The 24,861-nt window shown below is 26.9% G+C and overlaps 2 protein-coding genes across 3 annotated transcripts; both read right to left on the bottom strand.

Moving 5' to 3' along the window:
- Window positions 1–9,507: 9,507 nt before the first annotated feature.
- Window positions 9,508–16,993, bottom strand: LOC145763933 (enteropeptidase-like). Of its 2 annotated transcripts, none has more exons than XM_082575490.1 (17): window positions 16,788–16,993; window positions 16,111–16,229; window positions 15,777–15,866; window positions 15,507–15,639; window positions 15,108–15,218; window positions 14,702–14,817; window positions 14,379–14,468; window positions 13,854–13,993; window positions 13,505–13,611; window positions 13,216–13,277; window positions 12,859–13,004; window positions 12,407–12,541; window positions 11,689–11,825; window positions 11,297–11,448; window positions 10,644–11,019; window positions 10,354–10,386; window positions 9,508–10,123 (listed from the first exon to the last, which is right to left on the bottom strand). In XM_082575490.1, the coding sequence occupies exons 1-17, from the start codon at window positions 16,846–16,848 to the stop codon at window positions 10,023–10,025; spliced, it is 2,109 nt and encodes a 702-aa protein (XP_082431616.1). In that variant the 5' UTR covers window positions 16,849–16,993; the 3' UTR covers window positions 9,508–10,022. The 2 variants fall into 2 exon arrangements, with proteins under 2 accessions (XP_082431616.1, XP_082431617.1); XM_082575491.1 differs by having other exon boundaries at window positions 9,509–10,123; window positions 10,354–10,457.
- Window positions 16,994–17,071: 78 nt separating this feature from the next.
- LOC145763932 (enteropeptidase-like) lies at window positions 17,072–24,860 on the bottom strand. The gene is made up of 18 exons (XM_082575489.1): window positions 24,670–24,860; window positions 23,857–23,975; window positions 23,522–23,611; window positions 23,252–23,384; window positions 22,951–23,061; window positions 22,545–22,660; window positions 22,220–22,309; window positions 21,707–21,846; window positions 21,379–21,485; window positions 21,091–21,152; window positions 20,734–20,879; window positions 20,281–20,415; window positions 19,562–19,698; window positions 19,166–19,317; window positions 18,524–18,896; window positions 18,106–18,222; window positions 17,752–17,874; window positions 17,072–17,542 (listed from the first exon to the last, which is right to left on the bottom strand). The coding sequence occupies exons 1-18, from the start codon at window positions 24,728–24,730 to the stop codon at window positions 17,406–17,408; spliced, it is 2,349 nt and encodes a 782-aa protein (XP_082431615.1). The 5' UTR covers window positions 24,731–24,860; the 3' UTR covers window positions 17,072–17,405.
- Between the last annotated feature and the right edge of the window lies 1 nt (window position 24,861).

Here is a 24,861-nt window from a genome sequence, read left to right as displayed (position 1 = left end):
AACTAACATTCAAAATAAAACATTTTGCGAACATTTTCAGTAAAACAAAAGTTTGAGGTAATTTTATTTTGGGTTTAATTAGGTCACGTGATATTTTTGGCCAATGATATTGCATACAAATTTTTTGAAAAAAAATTAAAAATTTTAAATCGAAAAATAATTGTTGTGTTAGAACCGCACAGGTCAAATTACCGTGTTTACAAAATATTTTTCAAAAATATTAATATTCATAAAAGTTATGAAACTTTTATTAAAAATTCATGAAATCTCAAAACCTAAAATTTTGTATTTTATTAGACGCGCATTGGCCTAACTAACATTCAAGATAAAACATTTCGCGAAAATTTTCAGTAAAACAAAAGTTTGAGGTAATTTTTATTTTGGGTTTAATTAGGTCACGTGATATTTTTGGCCAATGATATTGCATACAAATTTATAAAAAAAAAATAAAAAATTTTAAATCGAAAAATTATTGTTGTGTTAGAACCGCACAGGTCCAATTACCGTGTTTACTAAATATTTTTTTAAAATATTAATATTCATAAAAGTTATGAAACTTTTATTAAAAATTTATGAAATCTCAAAACCTTAAATTTTGTATTTTATTAGACGCGCATTGGCCTAACTAACATTGAAGATAAAACATTTCGCGAAAATTTTCAGTAAAACAAAAGTTTGAGGTAATTTTTATTTTGGGTTTAATTAGGTCACGTGATATTTTTGGCCAATGATATTGCATACAAATTTAAAAAAAAAAATTAAAAGTTTTAAATCAAAAAATAATTGTTGTGTTAGAACCGCACAGGTCCAATTACCGTGTTTACAAAATATTTTTCAAAAATATTAATATTCATAAAAGTTATGAAACTTTAATTAAAAATTTATGAAATCTCAAAACCTAAAATTTTGTATTTCATTAGACGCACTTTGGGTAACTAACATTCAAGATAAAATTTTCGCGAAAATTTTTAGTAAAACAAAAGTTTGAGGTAATTTTTATTTTGGTTTTCATTAGGTCTCGTGATATTTTTGGCCAATGATATTGCATACAAATTTAAAAAAAAAATAAAAAATTTTAAATCGAAAAATAATTATTTTGTTAGAACCGCACAGGTCCAATTACCGTGTTTACAAAATATTTTTCAAAAATATTAATATTCATAAAAGTTATAAAACTTTTATTAAAAATTTATGAAATCTCAAAACCTAAAATTTTGTATTTTATTAGACGCGCATTGGCCTAACTAACATTCAAGATAAAACATTTCGCAAAAATTTTCAGTAAAACAAAAGTTTGAGGTAATTTTTATTTTGCGTTTAATTAGGTCACGTGATATTTTTGGCCAATGATATTGCATACAAATTTTTTAAAAAAAATTAAAAATTTTAAATCGAAAATTAATTGTTGTGTTAGAACCGCACAGGTCCAATTACCGTGTTTACAAAATATTTTTCAAAAATATCAATATTCATAAAAGTTATGAAACTTTAATTAAAAATTCATGAAATCTCAAAACCTAAAATTTTATATTTTATTAGACGCGCATTGGCCTAACTAACATTCAAGATAAAACATTTTGCGAACATTTTCAGTAAAACAAAAGTTTGAGGTAATTTTATTTTGGGTTTAATTAGGTCACGTGATATTTTTGGCCAATGATATTGCATACAAATTTTTTGAAAAAAAATTAAAAATTTTAAATCGAAAAATAATTGTTGTGTTAGAACCGCACAGGTCCAATTACCGTGTTTACAAAATATTTTTTAAAAATATTAATATTCATAAAAGTTATGAAACTTTTATTAAAAATTCATGAAATCTCAAAACCTAAAATTTTGTATTTTATTAGACGCGCATTGGCCTAACTAAAATTCAAGATAAAACATTTTGCAAACATTTTCATTAAAACAAAAGTTTGAGGTAATTTTTATTTTGGGTTTAATTAGGTCACGTGATATTTTTGGCCAATGATATTGCATACAAATTTTAAAAAAAAATAAAAAATTTTAAATCGAAAAATAATTATTGTGTTATAACTGCACAGGTCCAATTACCGTGTTTACAAAATATTTTTCAAAAATATTAATATTCATAAAAGTTATGAAACTTTTATTAAAAATTCATGAAATCTCAAAACTTAAAATTTTGTATTTTATTAGACGCGCATTGGCCTAACTAATTTTAAAATAAAACATTTCGCGAAAATTTTCAGTAAAACAAAAGTTTGAGGTAATTTTTATTTTGGTTTTCATTAGGTCACGTGATATTTTTGGCCAATGATATTGCATACAAATTTAAAAAAAAAAAAATAAAAAATTTGAAATCGAAAAATAATTGTTGTGTTAGAACCGCACAGGTCCAATTACCGTGTTTACAAAATATTTTTCAAAAATATTAATATTCATAAAAGTTATGAAACTTTTATTAAAAATTCATGAAATCTCAAAACCTAAAATTTTATATTTTATTAGACGCGCATTGGCCAAACTAACATTCAAGAAAAAACATTTTGCGAACATTTTCAGTAAAACAAAAGTTTGAGGTAATTTTTATTTTGGGTTTAATTAGGTCACGTGATATTTTTGGCCAATGATATTGCATACAAATTTTTTGAAAAAAAATTAAAAATTTTAAATCGAAAAATAATTGTTGTGTTAGAACCGCACAGGTCCAATTACCGTGTTTACAAAATATTTTTCAAAAATATTAATATTCATAAAAGTTATGAAACTTTTATTAAAAATTTATGAAATCTCAAAACCTAAAATTTTGTATTTTATTAGACGCGCATTGGCCTAACTGACATTCAAGATAAAACATTTTGCGAAAATTTTCAGTAAAACAAAAGTTTGAGGTAATTTTTATTTTGGTTTTCATTAGGTCACGTGATATTTTTGGCCAATGATATTGCATACAAATTTAAAAAAAAAAAATAAAAAATTTTAAATCGAAAAATAATTGTTGTTAAGAACCGCACAGGTCCAATTACCGTGTTTACAAAATATTTTTCTAAAATATTAATATTCATAAAAGTTATGAAACTTTTATTTAAAATTCATGAAATCTCAAAACCTAAAATTTTGTATTTTATTAGACGCGCATTGGCCTAACTAACATTCAAGATAAAACATTTTGCGAACATTTTCAGTAAAACAAAAGTTTGAGGTAATTTTTATTTTGGTTTTCATTAGGTCACGTGATATTTTTGGCCAATGATATTGCATACAAATTTAAAAAAAAAATAAAAAATTTTAAATCGAAAAATAATTATTGTGTTAGAACCGCACAGGTCCAATTACCGTGTTTACAAAATATTTTTCAAAAATATTAATATTCATAAAAGTTATAAAACTTTTATTAAAAATTTATGAAATCTCAAAACCTAAAATTTTGTATTTTATTAGACGCGCATTGGCCTAACTAACATTCAAAATAAAACATTTCGCAAAAATTTTCAGTAAAACAAAAGTTTGAGGTAATTTTTATTTTGGGTTTAATTAGGTCACGTGATATTTTTGGCCAATGATATTGCATACAAATTTTTTGAAAAAAAATTAAAAATTTTAAATCGAAAAATAATTGTTGTGTTAGAACCGCACAGGTCCAATTACCGTGTTTACAAAATATTTTTCAAAAATATTAATATTCATAAAAGTTATGAAACTTTTATTAAAAATTTATGAAATCTCAAAACCTAAAATTTTGTATTTTATTAGACGCGCATTGGCCTAACTGACCTTCAAGATAAAACATTTCGCGAAAATTTTCAGTAAAACAAAAGTTTGAGGTAATTTTTATTTTGGTTTTCATTAGGTCACGTGATATTTTTGGCCAATGATATTGCATACAAATTTAAAAAAAAAAAATAAAAAATTTTAAATCGAAAAATAATTGTTGTTAAGAACCGCACAGGTCCAATTACCGTGTTTACAAAATATTTTTCTAAAATATTAATATTCATAAAAGTTATGAAACTTTTATTAAAAATTCATGAAATCTCAAAACCTAAAATTTTGTATTTTATTAGACGCGCATTGGCCTAACTAACATTCAAGATAAAACATTTTGCAAACATTTTCAGTAAAACAAAAGTTTGAGGTAATTTTTATTTTGGTTTTCATTAGGTCACGTGATATTTTTGGCCAATGATATTGCATACAAATTTAAAAAAAAAATAAAAAATTTTAAATCAAAAAATTATTGTTGTGTTAGAACCGCACAGGTCCAATTACCGTGTTTACAAAATATTTTTCAAAAATATTAATATTCATAAAAGTTATGAAACTTTTATTAAAAATTTATGAAATCTCAAAACCTAAAATTTTGTATTTTATTAGACGCGCATTGGCCTAACTAACATTCAAGATAAAACATTTCGCGAAAATTTTCAGTAAAACAAAAGTTTGAGGTAATTTTTATTTTGGGTTTAATTAGGTCACGTGATATTTTTGGCCAATGATATTGCATACAAATTTAAAAAAAAAAATTAAAAATTTTAAATCAAAAAATAATTGTTGTGTTAGAACCGCACAGGTCTAATTACCGTGTTTACAAAATATTTTTCAAAAATATTAATATTCATAAAAGTTATGAAACTTTAATTAAAAATTTATGAAATCTCAAAACCTAAAATTTTGTATTTTATTAGACGCACATTGGCCTAACTAACATTCAAAATAAAACATTTCGCGAAAATTTTCAGTAAAACAAAAGTTTGAGGTAATTTTTATTTTGGTTTTCATTAGGTCACGTGATATTTTTGGCCAATGATATTGCATACAAATTTAAAAAAAAAATAAAAAATTTTAAATCGAAAAATAATTATTGTGTTAGAACCGCACAGGTCCAATTACCGTGTTTACAAAATATTTTTCAAAAATATTAATATTCATAAAAGTTATAAAACTTTTATTAAAAATTTATGAAATCTCAAAACCTAAAATTTTGTATTTTATTAGACGCGCATTGGCCTAACTAACATTCAAAATAAAACATTTCGCAAAAATTTTCAGTAAAACAAAAGTTTGAGGTAATTTTTATTTTGGGTTTAATTAGGTCACGTGATATTTTTGGCCAATGATATTGCATACAAATTTTTAAAAAAAAATTAAAAATTTTAATTCGAAAAATAATTGTTGTGTTAGAACCGCACAGGTCCAATTACCGTGTTTACAAAATATTTTTCGAAAATATTAATATTCATAAAAGTTATGAAACTTTTATTAAAAATTTATGAAATCTCAAAACCTAAAATTTTGTATTTTATTAGACGCGCATTGGCCTAACTAACATTCAAGATAAAACATTTCGCGAAAATTTTCAGTAAAACAAAAGTTTGAGGTAATTTTTATTTTGGATTTCATTGGGTCACGTGATATTTTTGGCCAATGATATTGCATACTAATTTTTTGAAAAAAATAAAAAATTTTAAATCGAAAAATAATTGTTGTGTTAGAACCGCACAGGTCCAATTACCGTGTTTACAAAATATTTTTCAAAAATATTAATATTTATATCGAACCTGTCAACTTTTGTCAAATTGTGCCTCCGTTGATATAAGTTCGTTATCTAAAATTTTTAAATCTAAGTTAATAAATGTTAGGAATTATCGCATTTTAACATATAACAATATCAAATGTAATATCACACGTCTTTTTTAAGCTAAAGTCATAAAACATTAGTTTAAATTGTTAGGGAGAACCCCACAGACAATTGCACATTTGTTCTTACATCTTATAAATAAATATCTTACTATTTGTGGGGCGTAATCGTTTTAAAGAAAATAATTTTAAAAATTTAACTTTTAAGGAAAATTAAAGTATTATTACCGTATCATATTATCAAATGTAATATGACACGTCCCCTTCAAGCTAAAGTTATAAAATATTAGCTAAATTTTTTGTGTGGCGACCCCACAGATAATTGCACATTTGCTCTTACATCTTATAAAAAATTACTTACTATTTGTGGTGCGTAATAATTTTAAAGAAAATAATTTTAAAAATTTTACTTTTATGAAACTTTTAAAATTATTATCGAACCTGTTAACTTTTGTTAATTTGTTTTTCCGTTGATATAAGTTCGTTATCTAAATTTTTTTGAATTTATGTTTATAAATGTTAGGAATTACCGCATTTTTACCATATCACAATATCAAATGTAATATAACACGTCCTTTTTAAGCTAAAGTCATAAAACATTAGTTTAAATTGTTAGGGCGGACCCCACAGATGATTGCACATTTGTTTTTACATCTTATAAATAAATATCTTACTATTTGTAGTGCGTAATAATTTAAAAAAAAATTTTTTTTTAAATTTAACTTTTAAGGAAATTTAAAAAATTATTACTGTATCATATTATCAAATGTAATACAACACGTTTCCTTCAAGCCAAAGTTATAAGACATTAGCTTAAATTGTCGAGTGGGGGTGACATCACAGATAATTGCACATTTGCTCTTACATCTTATAAATAAATATCTTACTATTTGTGGTGCGTAATAATTTTAAAGAATATAATTTAAAAAATTTAACTTTTATAAAACTTTAAAAATTATTATCGAACCTGTTAACTTTTGTTAATTCGTTCTTCGGTTGATATAAGTTCGTTATCTAAAAATTTTTAAATCTAAGTTAATAAATGTTAGGAATTATCGCATTTTAACATATAACAATATCAAATGTAATATCACACGTCTTTTTTAAGCTCAAGTCATAAGACATTAGTTTAAATTGTTAGGGAGAACCCCACAGACAATTGCACATTTGCTCTTACATCTTATCAATAAATATGTTACTATTTGTGGTGCGTAATAATTAAAAAAAAAATAATTTTAAAAATTTTAGTTTTATGGAAACTTTTAAAATTGTTACCGTATCATATTATCAAATGTAATATGACAAACAAAAAAAAAAAAAAAAAAAAATAAATTATGAGTTTTTTAAAACTAGTCATTGAAAATAGGCACGTGATTCTATACTAATTTATCTTTTTAGTATCGATAGGCCAGCAAAAATTTAACATTGGGCAAATAAAATACAGTAAATTGCATAAAAACACACACCTAAATAAATATACATAACACACACTTAAGCCTAGTTCTTTAAAAAGACCTCTTCTATGTTGGCTATGTCCAAAACTTTAACATACTTTAAAAATCTATTAAACAGTCCCATTCATTATATATAAAGCATGGGATGTTTCAACTATACTACTTTTTATGTACAGAATTACGAGTTGTTAACCAGTCACAAATAAAATAAAAAAGTAGACTCGTTATTCTATCAACTTTTAACCCGTAAATTTTAAAGCGCATAATTATGAATTGATTATTAGTCCAATATAAAAAGAAAATAGGCTTGTAAAAACCTACAGACCTTACATACCTGATTTTGATACTAACTATAATAAAGGTCTTGAGTATTTCTTCAAGTTCGTTACGTTAAAATAAGGTCGTGAGACTTTTTTTATTCGTCAGGTTAAAGTGAGGTCCTGAGATTTTTTTTAAGTTCGTCAGGTTGAAGTGAGGTCATCAAACTTTTTTAGTTTGTAAGGTGATCCAAGCCCCTCCAAAGTTGTCTTCGGATCCTGAGTTCTTTAAAACTTAACTTCTTCTTTGTTAGGGAGGCTAAATGTTTTATCGAAATGTTTTATTGATTCCATCCATTTTCCATTCTTCCAATTCCTGCCCTTATCTTTTTCCTCCAATTATATAATCCAAATATAATCCATTTTTTTCTACATACAGAATATTGTTTAGAAAAAAACAATTCACACTAAACCCTACCTTAATTAAACGTAATTGTAATTTAACAGATGCCCATATATATACTATTAATTTATGCTAAAGTTTCAAGTTTTTTATGATTTTTATTTTACTTTGTGCCAATAATTTTAGATTACGTCAAATTTTTATTTCCTCGTTAAAAAGTATTTAACATATTTCATTCTTGTAAATTATTTGTGCCAATGATTTTAAAATATGTTTATTTTAAATTTAGATTGCCAGATATTTTAAATTATGCCAAATGTTAACTTATTGCTATAGCTAAAATACCTTGCTTAAAAAGTTTGTATGGATACCCGCGCATCGACACATGTTTAATATTGTTTTTAATTCTTTTATTAATAAAAAAAAAATTATAAAATAAATTGATTTAGTTTTATTATTTTTATTTTACAATTTTTTATTATTTTATCTTTTTAAAATGCCTTACAAGTTAAAAAAGTTTAAAGACTAAAAAAAATTAACAAACCTGAAACAGCTTTAAAAAAACTTGGCTGCAAGATGTCACACCAGAGCAAGTTCAACTGTACTAATTTTCTAAAAAATAATATATTTAACATTTAAATATTGAACTAACCTATTGCACCAAATATTAAATTATCTTAAATCAGGTTTATGCCAACTACTATATATTTAAATTAAACTGTCACGTATAATACTATAAATGATAATTTTTAAAATCTAAACTACGAAGCATTAACAAAAACACGTCTACTCACCTCAAAAGTTTATTTGGAATGACTAGAAATTAAATTCTCAATTCAAATTTGCCACGAAACTCTACGTCACAGGTCACGTGTAGTAAGAATTGTGATTGCACGACGCACTTACAGTTCAAAGCGCTTTTAAACTGTCACTCAAAAAGTAATCACCTAAATCTTCTTAACAATTTCAAAAAATGTTAAAACGACTACACATATTGATAACCTAGTATAACATCTTGATATTTATTTACTTTTCAATTAATATGTGGGACAATTACCGTTTATAAATATGACTTATCAGCTAACACGTGCGTTAACATAGCGCATTAAGTAGCAACATACGTTGTAAAAGGAATTTCTTATCATGATGTAACATCCCGGGATCTCGTGTTTAAGAAATTTCTCGGGGCGGCGCCCTAAGTATGACATCATATTTCTCGCGCCTCGCTTAATGAAAAATTTTGAGTTTTGTATGCTTTTTAGCAATAGTAAACTATAATATTCCACATTTTTATTTTAAATGGAAAAATCTAGCTTTGTGTTTGTTAATAAACAATAAAATTTTATCGAAATGACATATCCCTAACTAAAAGTTTAAAACCAAAATTAGGTGAATTAGACCTACGCGGTTCTAGCGGAACAATTATTTTTTAGTTTAAAATTTTTTTATATTTTTTTTAAATTTTAGTGTACAATATTATTGGCCAAAAAATGTCACGTGATTATTAATACTCCAAATATAAATCATCTCAAACTTTCATGCGCGACTAATAAATTAAATAACTTCAAGTTTTGGTTTTTCACACATTCTAGAAAATATGTCATAATAAAAAAATTAATAATTTTTTTAAATGTTTTCTAAACACTGTAATTAAACCTGTGCGGTTCTAAACAAACAATCATTTTTTCAAATTTAAATTTTTTTGCGAAATTTTTAAAACCAGTAATATTGTTTTTTTCGTAATGAGTCATGTATGCAACTAATGCTTAAACATATGATTACATAAGCACTCTCTTGTAATCAAGGTTTGCGCTTCTAGCACCGGGCAATTTTTTTAAAATTACCTTATATACTTACTTGAAACTAGTTACTTTTTGTGTTAATAACCTAAATAACTGCATTTTGAAAAATGAAAAATGAACCTAGCAATAGACAACAATAGAAACATTTGTTTTTTTTAACTTAGTTCAGCTAAAAATATGCAAAATAATACAGGTAGCGCACAAACCTTAGGTTTTTTGAAAAGCAATCTTATAAATATACCAATAGTTAGTTGAAGATAAGACCAAAGGCAATTGTGCAAAGAAAGCATTTATAGAAAGCATTTATCATTTATACAAAGATAATAAAAAGCACAACGAAATTTGTGAAGTTGTAATACCTTTACAAAAAATTTTAAATATATAAAAGCAATCTAATACTTGATGGTCGAATATAGTAGAGTATATAAAATTTATAATTTTTTTTGTTACAAAATATCAATGATTAACAAAGTAATCTCCATTATTGTAACACGGTGTGTTTTGGCTATTCTGCCACTTGGAAAGCAGCCTGGTATTTTCTAAACTCAATTTTCCAGTTTGCCAACTCGGCTCGGTATTGATCCAAACAGCCAGTGGTTGGTAGAGCTAAATTATAACACACAGAAAAAATAAATTCTTATAAACTTTGAGTTTTTATACAAGTAGTAAACTTAGTTATTTAGCCCAATTTTTTATATACCAGCTTTTGAATTAGCAGTTCGAAAATATGGCTTATTCAACTTTGCGATTTTAAATATGCATATAGTTATAAAATGAATACAAACAACTATTTGATTTATCACTGATTCTCTTTGAAAAAAATTAAAAATATTTACCTAAGCAATTATTTTTTCCATCTCCAGTATAACCTGATAAGCAAGTACTGCTATAATTTCCAACTGAATTATTTTCACAAGAAGCCAATGCATGGCAAGGGTTGCTTAAACACGGATTTATATAAAGTAAATTCTATAAATCTGTCTAAGTCCTAAGATGCCTTAGCTAGTTCTATATAATGATTTAGGTAATTGTCAAGATTTTTAAATCTAGGACAAATAAATTAAAAAAAGGCGACAATAAATTATATTATCAGTAAACAACAAAAATAAATTATTCTAGTTTTTACCTGTTGTATTTGTTGCAGTTGTTGTAGGTCTGGTAGTTGTTGTATTTGTTGTAGCTTTTGTAGTTGTTTTATTTGTTGTAGGTGTTGTATTTGTTGCAGCTGTTGTAGTTGTTGTATTTGTTGTAGCTGTTGTAGTTATTGTAGGTGTTGTAGCATTTGTATTTGAGCTAAATGTTGTAGTTGTTCTAGGTTTTGAATTTGTTGTATTTGTTGCATCAGGAATTGTGTTATTTAAAATCCAATTCTCGAATGAATAGACGCGGGTATAAACACCCGGTGCATTAGGTTGCGCACAGCCAGCCCCAAAAGAAGTGATACCAACTTGAAACCAGGTCAATCCATCTATTAAACAAACCAGTGGACCTCCTGAGTCCCCCTATTTACAATTTTGAAATGTTACACAACAAAAGCAGGCAAAAAGTAGTCAACCAATTTTTTTTAAGTAGTCAACCAATTTTTTTGTTATTATTTATTATTAGTGTGTGTTTGTTAAGGATGCTTATCTTTATGACCTAACATTATGTAACATTTGTTACTCTGACTCAGTCATAAGTTGCCTTTAGCATTTAAAGATATTTTTATTCTAAATATTTATTATAGAAAGATTAAGATCAAACTTTTTAAATTGAGGATAAATACGAATAAAGTTTAACCTGACATGTGTCCACACCACCTTGTGGCCTTCCTGCACAAATTTGTGATGAAATAATATTTCTATAACGGTCGTTACACGCTGTATTGGAAACAATGGGAACAAATGCTTGTTGCAGGTGGTTTATCGTAATAACTTGACCCCCGATTGGAGCTATTTAAATTAAACACAATTTGTTAAAATTTTATTAGATTTTAACACAAAACCTTATTCCGCAAATAACAGTGTCATATCCACTGTGCGATAAATTTATTATTTATCTAAAACAAACTTCAATAAACATAAGCAACAAGATACTCAAACGAAACGCTTAAAAGTTATCACAGGGTAAAATACAGGGAATATCTTAAAATCGAAAATAAAAATATTGAATAAAATTTTCTGGTCACTTACATAGGTTTCCCCATCCAGTTATATAACAATTGGTTCCAACTTTTACAGAAACATCTCCAAAACAAATTGGAACAACAGAAATTGAATTAAAGATAATCTCTTCATTTGATTTTATTAAAGCAATATCATAGGGGGTCCTAACCAAAAAACATGATAAAGTTATTCCGTTTCTTTTTAAGTTTTAATATTTGACTCCTGTTTGTGTTTTTCCTAAACTGTATGTGTTTAATTGCCAGTTTGGTATACATACATTTGTTATCATATTTATATGTCATAGATGCAAAATACCAACTTTGCAAAATAACAGCCTAAACATAAGGTAACATTTGAAAATAAGTGAAGGCTGCTATAATTTTAGCTTGGTTTGATTAGAAAGAAAAGCTCTCTAGCAAATATGTTTAACATAAACCTAGTCTAACTTAACCTATCACCTGATTAGTAACGATGTTTACTAGATTTTACTACATGAGGTCTTGGTTAATCCCTTCCCTACAAATTTTAAGCTGTGGCACTTTTGAGAAATGCTTTATATTCAGTACAAACTTCTACCAGCCAAATGCATATAGGCAGGCTGAATTTTGAGCTGTTTGATGTATTTATATCCAGAAAAACTGGGTTAGGATAACAAATATCACCTTACATTTGCAGTTAATACCACTATGATAATTTAACAGTACGTAAAATATAAAAACTGCAAAAGATAAAAACAAAAACATACAAACTGGGATTGTAATTTTCATGAACAATATAAGCTTCAACTGTTAAACGTTGACCGACTTGAGTGTTTAATAAATCAGTTCTTCCAACGATAATGTCCATTGATGTAATAGAAACAACCTCACCATTTCCAAATCTATATTATAAAAAAACTAAATTATTGGATTGGTGTTATTTAAATTATAATCTTTTATGTTTTATTCTTTAAAGTTGCCAAGTGCTTTTATCACACTAATTTAACAATAAAGATTTGTAAAGTGTAAAATTAGAACACATTGCTTTACTAAATGAGGTCCTGGATTTAGTTCCCAATACTTCTGCGTTATAAAATCTTTTTAACATTTAAGTGAATATAAAAAAAAAAATTCAAACTGAAAAAGTTAACGTGTTTAAAATGTTATATTAAAAAAATAATAAAGTTAAATTTTATTTGTAAATAAAATAATTACTTACACTACGCAATGTGCTGCTGTTAAAATATATCGTCCACTTATAATAGATCCACCACATAAAGCATTATTGGTACCAGCAATAACCAGGGCAGCTTGCCATGGCCATGAATCTACTCTTGCACTGCTACCTCCAATAACTCGGGGAATCTTATATACAGAAAAGATAATAACAAAAAATATTTTTAAGTTGTAAAGGTATTAAACAAATTTACAGAATTTATTTCTTGTTACATTTTTGTGTTTTATTTTTTGTGTACTGATTTATCATAATTTTTTTAAATTCTGCAACAAATGTTTGATATTTAACTTTAAAACAGATAAACATTAAACTTGTTTAACATTTAAATGCCTTTCCTACCGTAGTAAATATAGGGGGTACTTCATTTTTTCCACACTCTGCGGCAATAGTAGGCATGTGATCTTAAAGTAAATTAAAATATAAGAGGCAAGTCAAAAAAGTAATTTAACCTTGTATTGTATATGTCATCTTAATTAAGTGCTTTACATGACATAAAGGCAATGAAGATCGTACAAATGACATTCATAAAAAAGTACTCATCTGTATGTGGCATAGTGTTTAGAAAAAAAGAGTTTTCTTTAATTTATTATAGTAAAGAAACTAGAAAGTTAAATTAAGCAATACATACCACATTCCACTTCATCTCTCCCATCTGTACAATCCATAACTCTATCACACAACAAACTATCAGATATACATGTACCATTAAAACAAGTAAACTGGTTTGAAGCACATCTCGCTAGAAAATTAGAAAAAATATTTATTAAGTTTATTTTTACATTTAAAAAAATATTATGGCCTTTTACAGCCCAGACATTGAGAAAACTTAACTTCTTTAGCTCAGTTTTGTACTTTTGTTTATTGGAAAAGGTATATATATTTATATATCAAAAGCTATGTATATTTATACATCAAGGAGGCATTTAATAAATTAAAAATGCTATTCAAATTGTACAGGTTAAGAAAAAGTAAAAGACTTGCGTTCGGTTTCGTAAGATAGCATAAACCCAGCCTCCACGTTTCGTTCATTTGAATGAAAAACAACCGTAACATTGGTACTGTTAGCTGCAAATGGCGTAATAAAAGTATCACGACCACATATTCTTCGATTAAATACCTGAAATAGAATAAAATGTCTTGTAAAAATCTTACCCTGAAATGTGGTGTAGTGATAAAAACACATATCGTTACAACATAAGGTCATTGGTTTGATTCTCCCTGATGTCATGTTGTAACAATCTAAAGTAAGGCGCTATGAACTGTACAAACGTCTGCCGAACCCAAAACCAATTGCCAGGTTAGTTATATGGCAATAAGCTTATTAATATTTAAAACTGTCAAAATTAACTTAAGACTGGGACGGTCTTAAAATATTATCTTATATTTAGGGTGTGAAGTTTTTAGGCTTTTCCACATCATAAATTAAAATTAAAAAAAAAATTATATTAGTGCTTATAATTCTAGCACAAAAATTGTCTATAGTGCAACTATTTTTAACTGACCAGTACTCCATCATCATATAATTCCAAATAGTCTAATTGGCAAGTTCTTTCATTTTCTATGCTTAAACTATTTATAGTTATAACAATCACCTAAAAATTAAAAAAATGTTTTATAGATATTTAAATTACAATTAAAAATATATTCTAGGAACATTAAGTGGTAGAGAAAAAACATTCCTAAATAGTAACAACCAAACATTTTTAAATTATATCCCTTCGTTTTGATCTGTGCAAAATAGTATTATGAAAAATGGGTCCATAAAATTTTAATCAACATAAGCCATAATTTTCTATAAAATAATTTAAAAAACAAGTTACTTAACCTCTTCAGGCTGAGAAAGTATCGACCATGTACAATCAAGGTCATTTGGGTAATTGGAAGGGTAACGAGGTGTTGTAAAACTACCAGTTGAGTTTGTAAATACACCACCGCATGGACCTTAACAAATATATGTAACTTTATATTGGGGTGATGTAAAAAGACCTATGGGTTTACCTACTTTATGCCAGTTAACTTTAAATTTAAGGATTTTGTGACAGTAGTAAATAGCACTGTACATCACCACACAAGATGGTTGGTTCGATTCCCACTACTGCCACCATAAATTAGTATCTAAGTATCAACTATACAACAAAATAGAAATCGAGATTTTAATTAAAAACTGTAGAATTTTTAAAAATTGAAAGACTACAAAAGTAAAATTTAAAATTTTAAAAGAAAAAATGGACAATTTCTTTCATCGGTCCCATCCCGACATTCATTCGTCGAATTACACATTGCATCGATAGGAATGCAAGAACCATCGCTTCGGCAGGTGATTTGATTATCTTCGCACCTTACTAAAAAAGAGACAAAAATTTAAAACAGCATTTTGTTTTAGAAAGGAAAAAATTCTGGCACAAATGCCATTTTTTAAAAATGTTTTTGGTTTTTAATACTAATCCATATAATTCTAAAGCGCTACATAATTTTATTAAAATTGTAAGCACAACATAACAAGATTAATAACTGAAGCACCTTTTTTAGGATATAAGAATAAAGGTTTTATAAACCTTTAAACAGCAAATTAATTTTGCTTTAACTACTGATATTAGGCCATGTAGATTTATGTCATTTATTATAAACACCTGTTGAATTCCAAGATAGAAAAAAGCCGACATCATCAACAACACTATCAGTAAAAAATGTAATAGTGATTTTTGAGCTCACAGAAGTAAAAGGTTGAAGATTTTCTGTTCCACAAACACGTTGCCCGTAAACCTTAGTTATTAATGCACAGTAATTGGTTAAACAGTAAATATTCCTCAATGGTTAAACACAGTGCATTGATTTTTTTTAAAACTTTATATTTGTTCAGCCGTCATTTTCCAAAAAAGTAAAAAAAATAAGAATTTTACCAATGTTCCATTGTTCCAAATTTCCAAATAATCATATGGGCAATTGAGTCCTCCTTCAAGATCAAATACTGCAAATGTAACCACTAGAACCTAAAATATATTAAACCTTTCTAAGGCCTTTAATAAATAAAATAACATTTGGCCCAGTTGATAAAAAGCGTGCACAGTTTACAGCCTTTTTAGGGACGAGAAATTAAAAAGTGGCAAGAACCGTAAAAGTAACAAAAACACTTGTGTTTATTCCTGTTATTAGATTTCTAGAAATTATAAAGCGAAAGTATATATGGATAGTTGTTTATAATTTTTTTAGAAAAGAAATAAATAATCAAAGTACCTGGCCTTGAACCGTACTAATTGTGTACGTGCAATTCAGATTATTCGCATAATCATCGGGAAAATTTGGTGAAGTTAAATTGCCAGAAACTTCGCTGTATTCTAGTTGACCGCATTCCGCTAAAAAGCAAATTTTAGGTTTGTGTTCAGTCTGGCGGAAAAAAAACAAATTTTTGAAATGCTTTTAAGACCAAAAAAGTGCTTTAATACAAAAAAGCTGAAGTAAATAATGCATGTTAGAAAATTTTATTAACAACTTTGGACAATTTTAATTTATTTTCTACTTTTAAAACTTTACACAAATTGCCATGTTACTTGTAGGTAACTTTTTTACTAAAAAACAAACTTAATGTTTTTAGTTCGTTTTTTGTTATTTTTAAGAGTAAAAACTACGCAAGTTAAAAACTATATAGAATATATTTTTCTAAGTATATTATAAAAACGCAAACTTTATAACACCCAATAATTTTTAAATAAACAAAAAATAGAAAGCTTTGCCTTTCTTTTCACCTATTGCTTTGTTATTTAATAACATTACCACAACAAATTAAATTTTAAAGTTATTATCTATTCATAGATAATCTTTATATTATTTATTACGTTGGATAATGTTAAAAATAAAATTTTTACTATTAAACTATATTTAACACAAGTTAAAATATTATTATCATCACATACCTTCAGAAGATTGTCCATAAGCATATAAAATACAACCAAGAAATGCAATCAACTTTAACATTTTAACTTTAGATTTATTTTCATTTACTAAATATTCTAAAATTTAACCTAACAATTTTTTTTTCATTTTTGAACCTGTATGTTTTAAACGATTTCAAAACAACCTAAAACTAAACCTTGCTTCACTTCAACGACAAACAAGAAATACAATTTCTTTTTAGCATAAATAGTTTTGGCATAACGGTTACTTAAATTTCCGCATGATCTACGCTGGTGTTTTGAAACGAAAAACAGAATTTTAATAATTTGGGGTATTTCCAAAATACAAAGCATGCAAATAAAACAGATAACACACAAACCTTTGTTTTTTTTCATAAAAGCCTATAAGTATACCAACAGGTAATTAACTAAAATGCATATACATAATACCACAATATTCAAGGCAGTTGTGCAAATAAAGCATCAATACAAACAAACTAAAAAAGCATAGCGAAATTTGCAAAGCCTAAATATCAATACAAAAATTATATAAAAGCAATCTAATACGTAATAGTCGATTATAAAGAGTACATAAAAATTATAATTTTTTTTTGTTACAAAATATCAATGATTAACAAATTAATCTCCATTATTGTAACACGGTGTGTATTGGTTATTTTGCCACTCTTGGAAAGCAGCCTGGTATTTTCTAAACTCAATTTTCCAGTTTGCTAATTCGGCTCGGTATTGGTCCAAACAGCCAGTGGTTGGTAGAGCTAAATTATAACACACAGAAAAAATCTACTTTAAAGTAATAAACTTAGTCATATAACACAATTTTTTATATACCAGCTTTTGAATTAGCAGTTAAAAAATATGGTTTATTCAACTTTGCGATTTTAAACATGCATAAAGTTATAAAATAAATACAAACAACTATTTCATTTACCACTGATTCTCTTTAAAAAAAATTAAAAATATTTACCTAAGCAATTATTTTCTCCATCTCCAGTATAACCTAATAAGCAAGTACAGCTATAAGCTCCAAATGAATTATTTGAACAAGAAGCCAACGCATGGCAAGGGTTGCTCAAACACGGATTTATTGCTAGAAAATAAAGTTCTATGTAAAAACAGTGACAATACTCCAAAAATGTTACGCCTCAAGTAGTTTTAAAATTATATTTGTACATTTATTAGTATTTTTTTTTATTAAATAATAAATTATTTTTGATTAAACTCCAAGAAACAACCAATTGGTTAATTTAAAATTACCTTTACTTAAAGTAGTAGTTTGAATTTAATTTATTAAACTTGGAAAGTATAAAATAGTTGTTACCTTGGCAAAAAATTCCATTTCCAGTATAACCAGCATTGCAAACACAACTAAAGCCTTCTTGTGTTTGAATACATGTAGCTGATGGATGGCATGGATTAAGGGTACAAGGATTTGCCACTTTAAATTAATTGAAGCATGAATGTGAGTAAACAATATTTTTGTCATAGTTTAATTTAAAAAATTGTAAAACTTTAGTTCTTGATAACAGAAGGCACTCGATTTTTACATTCTAAGCATTAACTTGATTTCTATATTATAAGCATATATATGTATTAGTCCTAAGATGCCTTAGTTAGATCTATTTAATGATTAAGTTAATACTGTCAGTCTTTTTAAATGTAGGACAAACAAATTTAAAAAAAGACGACAATAAATTATGTTATCAGTAAACAACAAAAATAAATTATCTAGTTTTCACCTGTTGTATTTGTTGCAGTTGTTGTAGGTGATGAAGTTGTTGTAGTTGTTGTAGCTTTTGTAGTTGTAGGTGTTGTAGTTGTTGTATTTGTTGTAGCTGTTGTAGTTGTTTTAGTTGTGCTAGGTGTCGTAGTTGTCGTATTTGTTGTAGGTGTTGTAATTGTTGTATTTGTTGGAGTTGTAGTATTTGTTACAGTTGTAGTATTTGTTGCATCAGGAATTGTGTTATTTAAAATCCAATTCTCGAATGAAGAGACGCGGGTATAAACACCCGGTGCATTTGGTTGCGCACAGCCAGCCCCAAAGGAGGTGATACCAACTTGAAACCAGGTCAATCCATCTATTAAACAAACCAGTGGACCTCCTGAGTCCCCCTATTCACAATTTTCAAATATTACACAACAAAAGCAGGCAAAAAGTGACAGTATAAAGTAGTGAAACAACAGTTTTGTTATTATTTATTATCGGTGTGTGTTTGTTAAGGATGGTTAAATTTTTACTTTAACATTATGTAACATTTGTTACTCTGACTCAGTCATAAATTGTCGTTGTCAGTTTTAGACATTTTTTAATATAAATATTTATTATAGAAAGATTAAGATCAAACTTTTTAAATTGAGGATAAATATGAATAAAGTTTAACCTGACATGTGTCCACACCACCTTGTGGCCTTCCTGCACAAATTTGTGATGAAATAATATTTCTATAACGGTCGTTACACGCTGTATTGGAAACAATGGGAACAAATGCTTGTTGCAGGTGGTTTATCGTAATAACTTGACCCCCGATTGGAGCTATTTAAATTAAACACAATTTGTCAAAATTTTATTGGATTTTAACACAAAACCTTATCCCGCAAATAACAGTGTCATATCCACTGTGCGATAAATTTATTATTTATCTAAAACAAACCAACTTGAATAAACATAAGCAACAAGATACTCAAACGAAACGCTGTAAAGTTATCACAGGGTAAAAGACAGGAAATATCCTAAAATCGAAAATAAAAATAATAAATAAAATTTTCTGGTCACTTACATAGGTTTCCCCATCCAGTTATATAACAATTGGTTCCAACTTTTACAGAAACATTTCCAAAACAAATTGGAACAACTGACATTGCATTAAAGATAATCTCTTCATTTGATTTTATTAAAGCAATATCATATGGGTTTCTAAACAAGAAACATGTAAAAGTTATTCCGTTTCTTTTTAAGTTTTAATATTTGACTCCTGTTTGTGTTTTTCCTAAACTGTTTGTGTTTATTTGCCAGTTTGGTATACATACATTTGTTTATCATATTTATATGTCATAGATGCAAAATACCAACTTTGCAAAATAACAGCCTAAACATAAGGTAACATTTGAAAATAAGTGAAGGCTGCTATAATTTTAGCTTGGTTTGATTAGAAAGAAAAGCCCTCTAGCAAATATGTTTAACATAAACCTAGTCTAACTTAACCTATCACCTGATTAGTAATGATGTTTACTAGATTTTACTACATAAGGTCCTGGTTGATCCCTTCCCTTTAAATTTTAAGCTGTAGCACTTTTGAGAAATGCTTTATATTCAGTACAAACTTCTACCAGCCAAATGCATATAGGCAGGCTGAATTTTGAGCTGTTTGATGTATTTATATCCAGAAAAACTGGGTTAGGGTAACAAATATCACCTTACATTTGCAGTTAATACCACTATGATAATTTAACAGTACGTAAAATATAAAAACTGCAAAAGATAAAAACAAAAACATACAAACTGGGATTGTAATTTTCATGAACAATATAAGCTTCAACTGTTAAACGTTGACCGACTTGAGTGTTTGATAAATCAGTTCTTCCAACAATAATGTCCATTGATGTAATAGAAGCAACCTCACCATTTCTAAATCTATATTATAAAAAAACTAAATTATTAGATTGGTGGTATTTAAATTATAATCTTTTATGTTTTATTCTTTAAAGTTGCCAAGTGCCTTAATCACATTAATTTAACAATAAAAATTTGTGAAGTGTAAGATTAGAACACATTGCTTTGCTAAATGAGATCCTGGATTTAGTTCCCAATGCCTCTGCGTTATAAAATCTTTTTAACATATAAGTGATTATAAAAAATAACTTTTCAAACTGAAAAAGTTAACGTGTTTAAAATGTTATATTAAAAAAATAATAAAGTTAAATTTTATTTGTAAATAAAATAATTAGTTACACTACGCAATGTGCTGCTGTTAAAATATATCGTCCACTTATAATAGATCCACCACATAAAGCATTATTGGTACCAGCATCTACCAATGCAGCTTGCCATGGCCATGAATTAACTCTTGCACTGCTACCTCCAATAACTCGGGGAATCTTATATACAGAAAAGATAATAACAAATATTATTTTTAAGTTGTAAAGATATTAAACAAATTTACAGAATTTATTTCTTGTTACATTTTTGTGTTTTATTTTTTGTGTACTGCTTTATCATAATTTTTTTAAATTCTGCAACAACTGTTTGACATTTAACTTTAAAACAGATACACATTAAACTTGTTTAACATTTAAATGCCTTTCCTACCGTAGTAAATATAGGGGGTACTTCATTTTTTCCACACTCTGCGGCAATAGTAGGCATGTGATCTTAAAGTAAATTAAAATATAAGAGGCAAGTCAAAAAAGTAATTTAAGTTTGTATTATATATGTCATCTTAATTAAGTGCTTTACATGACATAAAGGCAATGAAAATCGTACAAATAACATTCATAAAAAAGTACTTGTCTGTGTGTGGCATAGTGTTTACAAAAAATAGTTTTCTTTAATGTATTATAGTAAAGAAATTAGAAAGTTAAATTAAGCAATACATACCACATTCCACTTCATCTCTCCCATCTGTACAATCCATAACTCTATTACATAACAAACTATCAGATATACATGTACCATTAAAACAAGTAAACTGGTTTGAAGCACATCTTGCTAAAAATTAGAAAATATTTATTAAGTATATTTTTATATTTTTACAGCCCAGACATTGAGAAAACTTAACTTCTTCAGCTCAGTTTTGTACTTTTGTTTATTGGAAAAAGGTATATATATTTATATATCAAAAGGTATGTATATTTATACATCAAGGAGGCATTTAATAAATTAAAAATGCTATTCAAATTGTACAGGTTAAGAAAAAGTAAAAGACTTGCGTTCAGTTTCGTATGATAGCATAAACCCAGCGTCCACATTTTGTTCATCTGAATGAAAAACAACCGTAACATTGGTACTGTTAGCTGCGAATGGAGTAATAAAAGTATCACGACCACATATTCTTCGATTAAATACCTGAAATAGAATGAAATGTCTTATAAAAATCTTACCCTGAAATGTGGTGTAGTGATAAAAACACTTATCGTTACAACATAAGGTCATTGGTTTGATTCTCCCTGATGTCATGTTGTAACAATCTAAAGTAAGGCGCTATGAACTGTACAAACTTCTGTTAAGCCCAAAACCAAAGTTAATTATCTAGCAATAGCTCACTAATATTCAAAACTGTCAAAATTAACTTAAGACTTGGACGGTCTTAAATTGTTATCTTATGTTTAGGGCGTGAAGTTGACTTTTCCACATGATGAATAAAAATTTAAAAAAATTTATATTAGTGCTTATTATATTAGCACAAAAATTGTCTATAGTGCAACCATTTTTAACTGACCAGTACTCCATCATCATATAATTCCAAATAGTCTAATTGGCAAGTTCTTTCATTTTCTATGCTTAAACTATTTATAGTTATAACAATCACCTAAAAATTAAAAAAATGTTTTATAGATATTTAAATTAAAATTAAAAATATATTCTAGGACCATTAAGTGGTAGGAGAAAAAACTTCACTAAGGTAGTAACAACCAAACATTTATATTATATATCCCTTCGTTTTGATCTGTGCAAAATAGTATTATGAAAAATGGGTCCATAAAATTTTAATTAACATAAGCCATAATTTTCTATAAAATAATTTAAAAAACAAGTTACTTAACCTCTTCAGGCTGAGAAAGTATCGACCATGTACAATCAAGGTCATTTGGATAATTGGAAGGGTAGCCAGGTATTGTAAAACTACCAGTTGAGTTTGTAAATACACCACCGCATGTACCTTAACAAATATATGTAACTTTATATTGGGGTGATGTAAAAAGACCTATGGATTTACCTACTTTATGCCAGTTAACTTTAAATTTAAGCATTACGTGACAGTAGTAAATAGCACTGTACATCACCACACAAGATCGTTGGTTCGATTCCCACTACTGCCACCATAAATTAGTATCTAAGTATCAACTATACAACAAAATAGAAATCGAGATTTTAATTAAAAACTGTAAAATTTTTAAAAATTGAAAGACTACAAAAGTAAATTTTAAAATTTTAAAAGAAAAAACGGACAATTTCTTTCATCGGTCCCATCTTGACATTCATTCATCGAATTACACATTGCATCGATAGGAATGCAAGAACCATCGCTTTGACAGGTAATTTGATTATCTTCGCATCTCGCTAAAAAAAAATTTTTTAAAGCGCTACGTAATATTATCAAAATTGTAAGAACAACATAACAAGATTAATAACTGAAGCACCCTTTTTAAGATATAAGAATAAAGGTTTTATAAACCTTTAAACAGCAAATTAATTTTGCTTTACCTACTGATATTAGGCCATGTAGATTTATATCATTTATTATAAACACCTGTTGAATTCCAAGATAGAAAAAAGCCGACATCATCAATAACACTATCAGTAAAAAATGTAATAGTGATTTCTGAGCTCACAGAAGTAAAAGGTTGAAGAGTTTTTGTTCCACAAACACGTTGCCCGTAAACCTTAGTTATTAATGCAAAGTAATTAGTTAAACAGTAAATATTCCTCAATGGTTAAACACAGTGCATTGTTGTTTTTTTTAAACTGTATATTTGTTTAGTCGTCATTTTCCAAAAACATAAAACAATAAGAATTTTACCAATGTTCCATTGTTCCAAATTTCCAAATAATCATATGGGCAATTGAGTCCTCCTTCAAGATCAAATACTTCAAATGTAACCACTAGAACCTAAAATATATTAAACCATTCTAAAACCTTTAATAAATAAAATAACATTTGGCCCAGTTGATAAAAAGCGTGCACAGTTTACAGCCTTTTTAGGGACGAGAATTTAAAAAGTGGCAAGAACCGTAAAAGTAACAAGAGCACTTGTGTTTATACCTGTTTTTAGATTTCTAGAAATTAAAAAGCGAAAGTATATATGGATAGTTGTTTATAATTTTTTTTAGAAAAGAAATAAATAATCAATGTACCTGGCCTTGAACCGTACTAATTGTGTACGTGCAGTTCAGATTATTTGCATAATCATCGGGAAAATTTGGTGAAGTTAAATTGCCGGAAACTTCGCTATATTCTAGTTGACCGCATTCCGCTAAAAAGCAAATTTTAGGTTTGTGTTCAGTCTGGTGGAAAAAAAACAAATTTTTGAAATGCTTTTAAGACCAAAAAAGTGCTTTAATACAATAAAAATGTTAGAAAATTTTATTAACAATTTTGGACAATTTTAAGTTATTTTCTACTTTTAAAACTTTACACAAATTGCCATGTTACTTCAAGGCAATTTTTTTAAGTAATTAAAATAACAATATATAAGAGATAAAAATAAAAAGTATCAATATCAATTTTTAATAAACAAACAAAAATTAATTTTACACATTTGCTAAAAATTTAAAAATTAAATGTCGTCAAAAATTTTAATAAACAAACACTAAATAATTAGTGATAAATGTGTATTCGGTTACGTCACTATATTATGATAAGCAATATACTAAAATTTCAGAACTGTTAATTTTTTTTTAATATACAACTTATGAGATATTATTGGGTAATCACTTTTTTATTAAATATCATTTTAAATTAAAAATGTTTTTTTAACAAAAAATACGGTTCATTTTTGATGTCCTATTTAATTTACACATTTCAAAATTAATTAACAGATTAATTTACTTTTTATGTTATTTATTTACAGATAAAGTTTATATTATTTATCATTTTAAATAAATACCAAAAAAAATTATTATTTAACTATACTTAACACAAGTTAAAATATTATCATCATCACATACCTTCAGAAGATTGTCCATAAGCATATAAAATACAACCAAGAAATGCAATTAACTTTAACATTTTAACTTTAGATTTATTTTCATTTACTAAATATTCTAAAATTTAACCTAAAAATTGTTTTTCGTTTTTGAACCTGTATGTTTTAAACGATTTTAAAAAAACCTAAAACTAAACCTTAAACGACAAACAAA

Source organism: Corella eumyota, chromosome 1 (genome assembly GCF_963082875.1).
Source record: "Corella eumyota chromosome 1, kaCorEumy4.1, whole genome shotgun sequence".
Lineage (NCBI taxonomy): Eukaryota > Metazoa > Chordata > Ascidiacea > Phlebobranchia > Corellidae > Corella > Corella eumyota.
The sequence above is the reverse complement of the archived record's forward strand: the minus strand, read 5'-3'. Positions and strand labels throughout refer to the sequence as shown.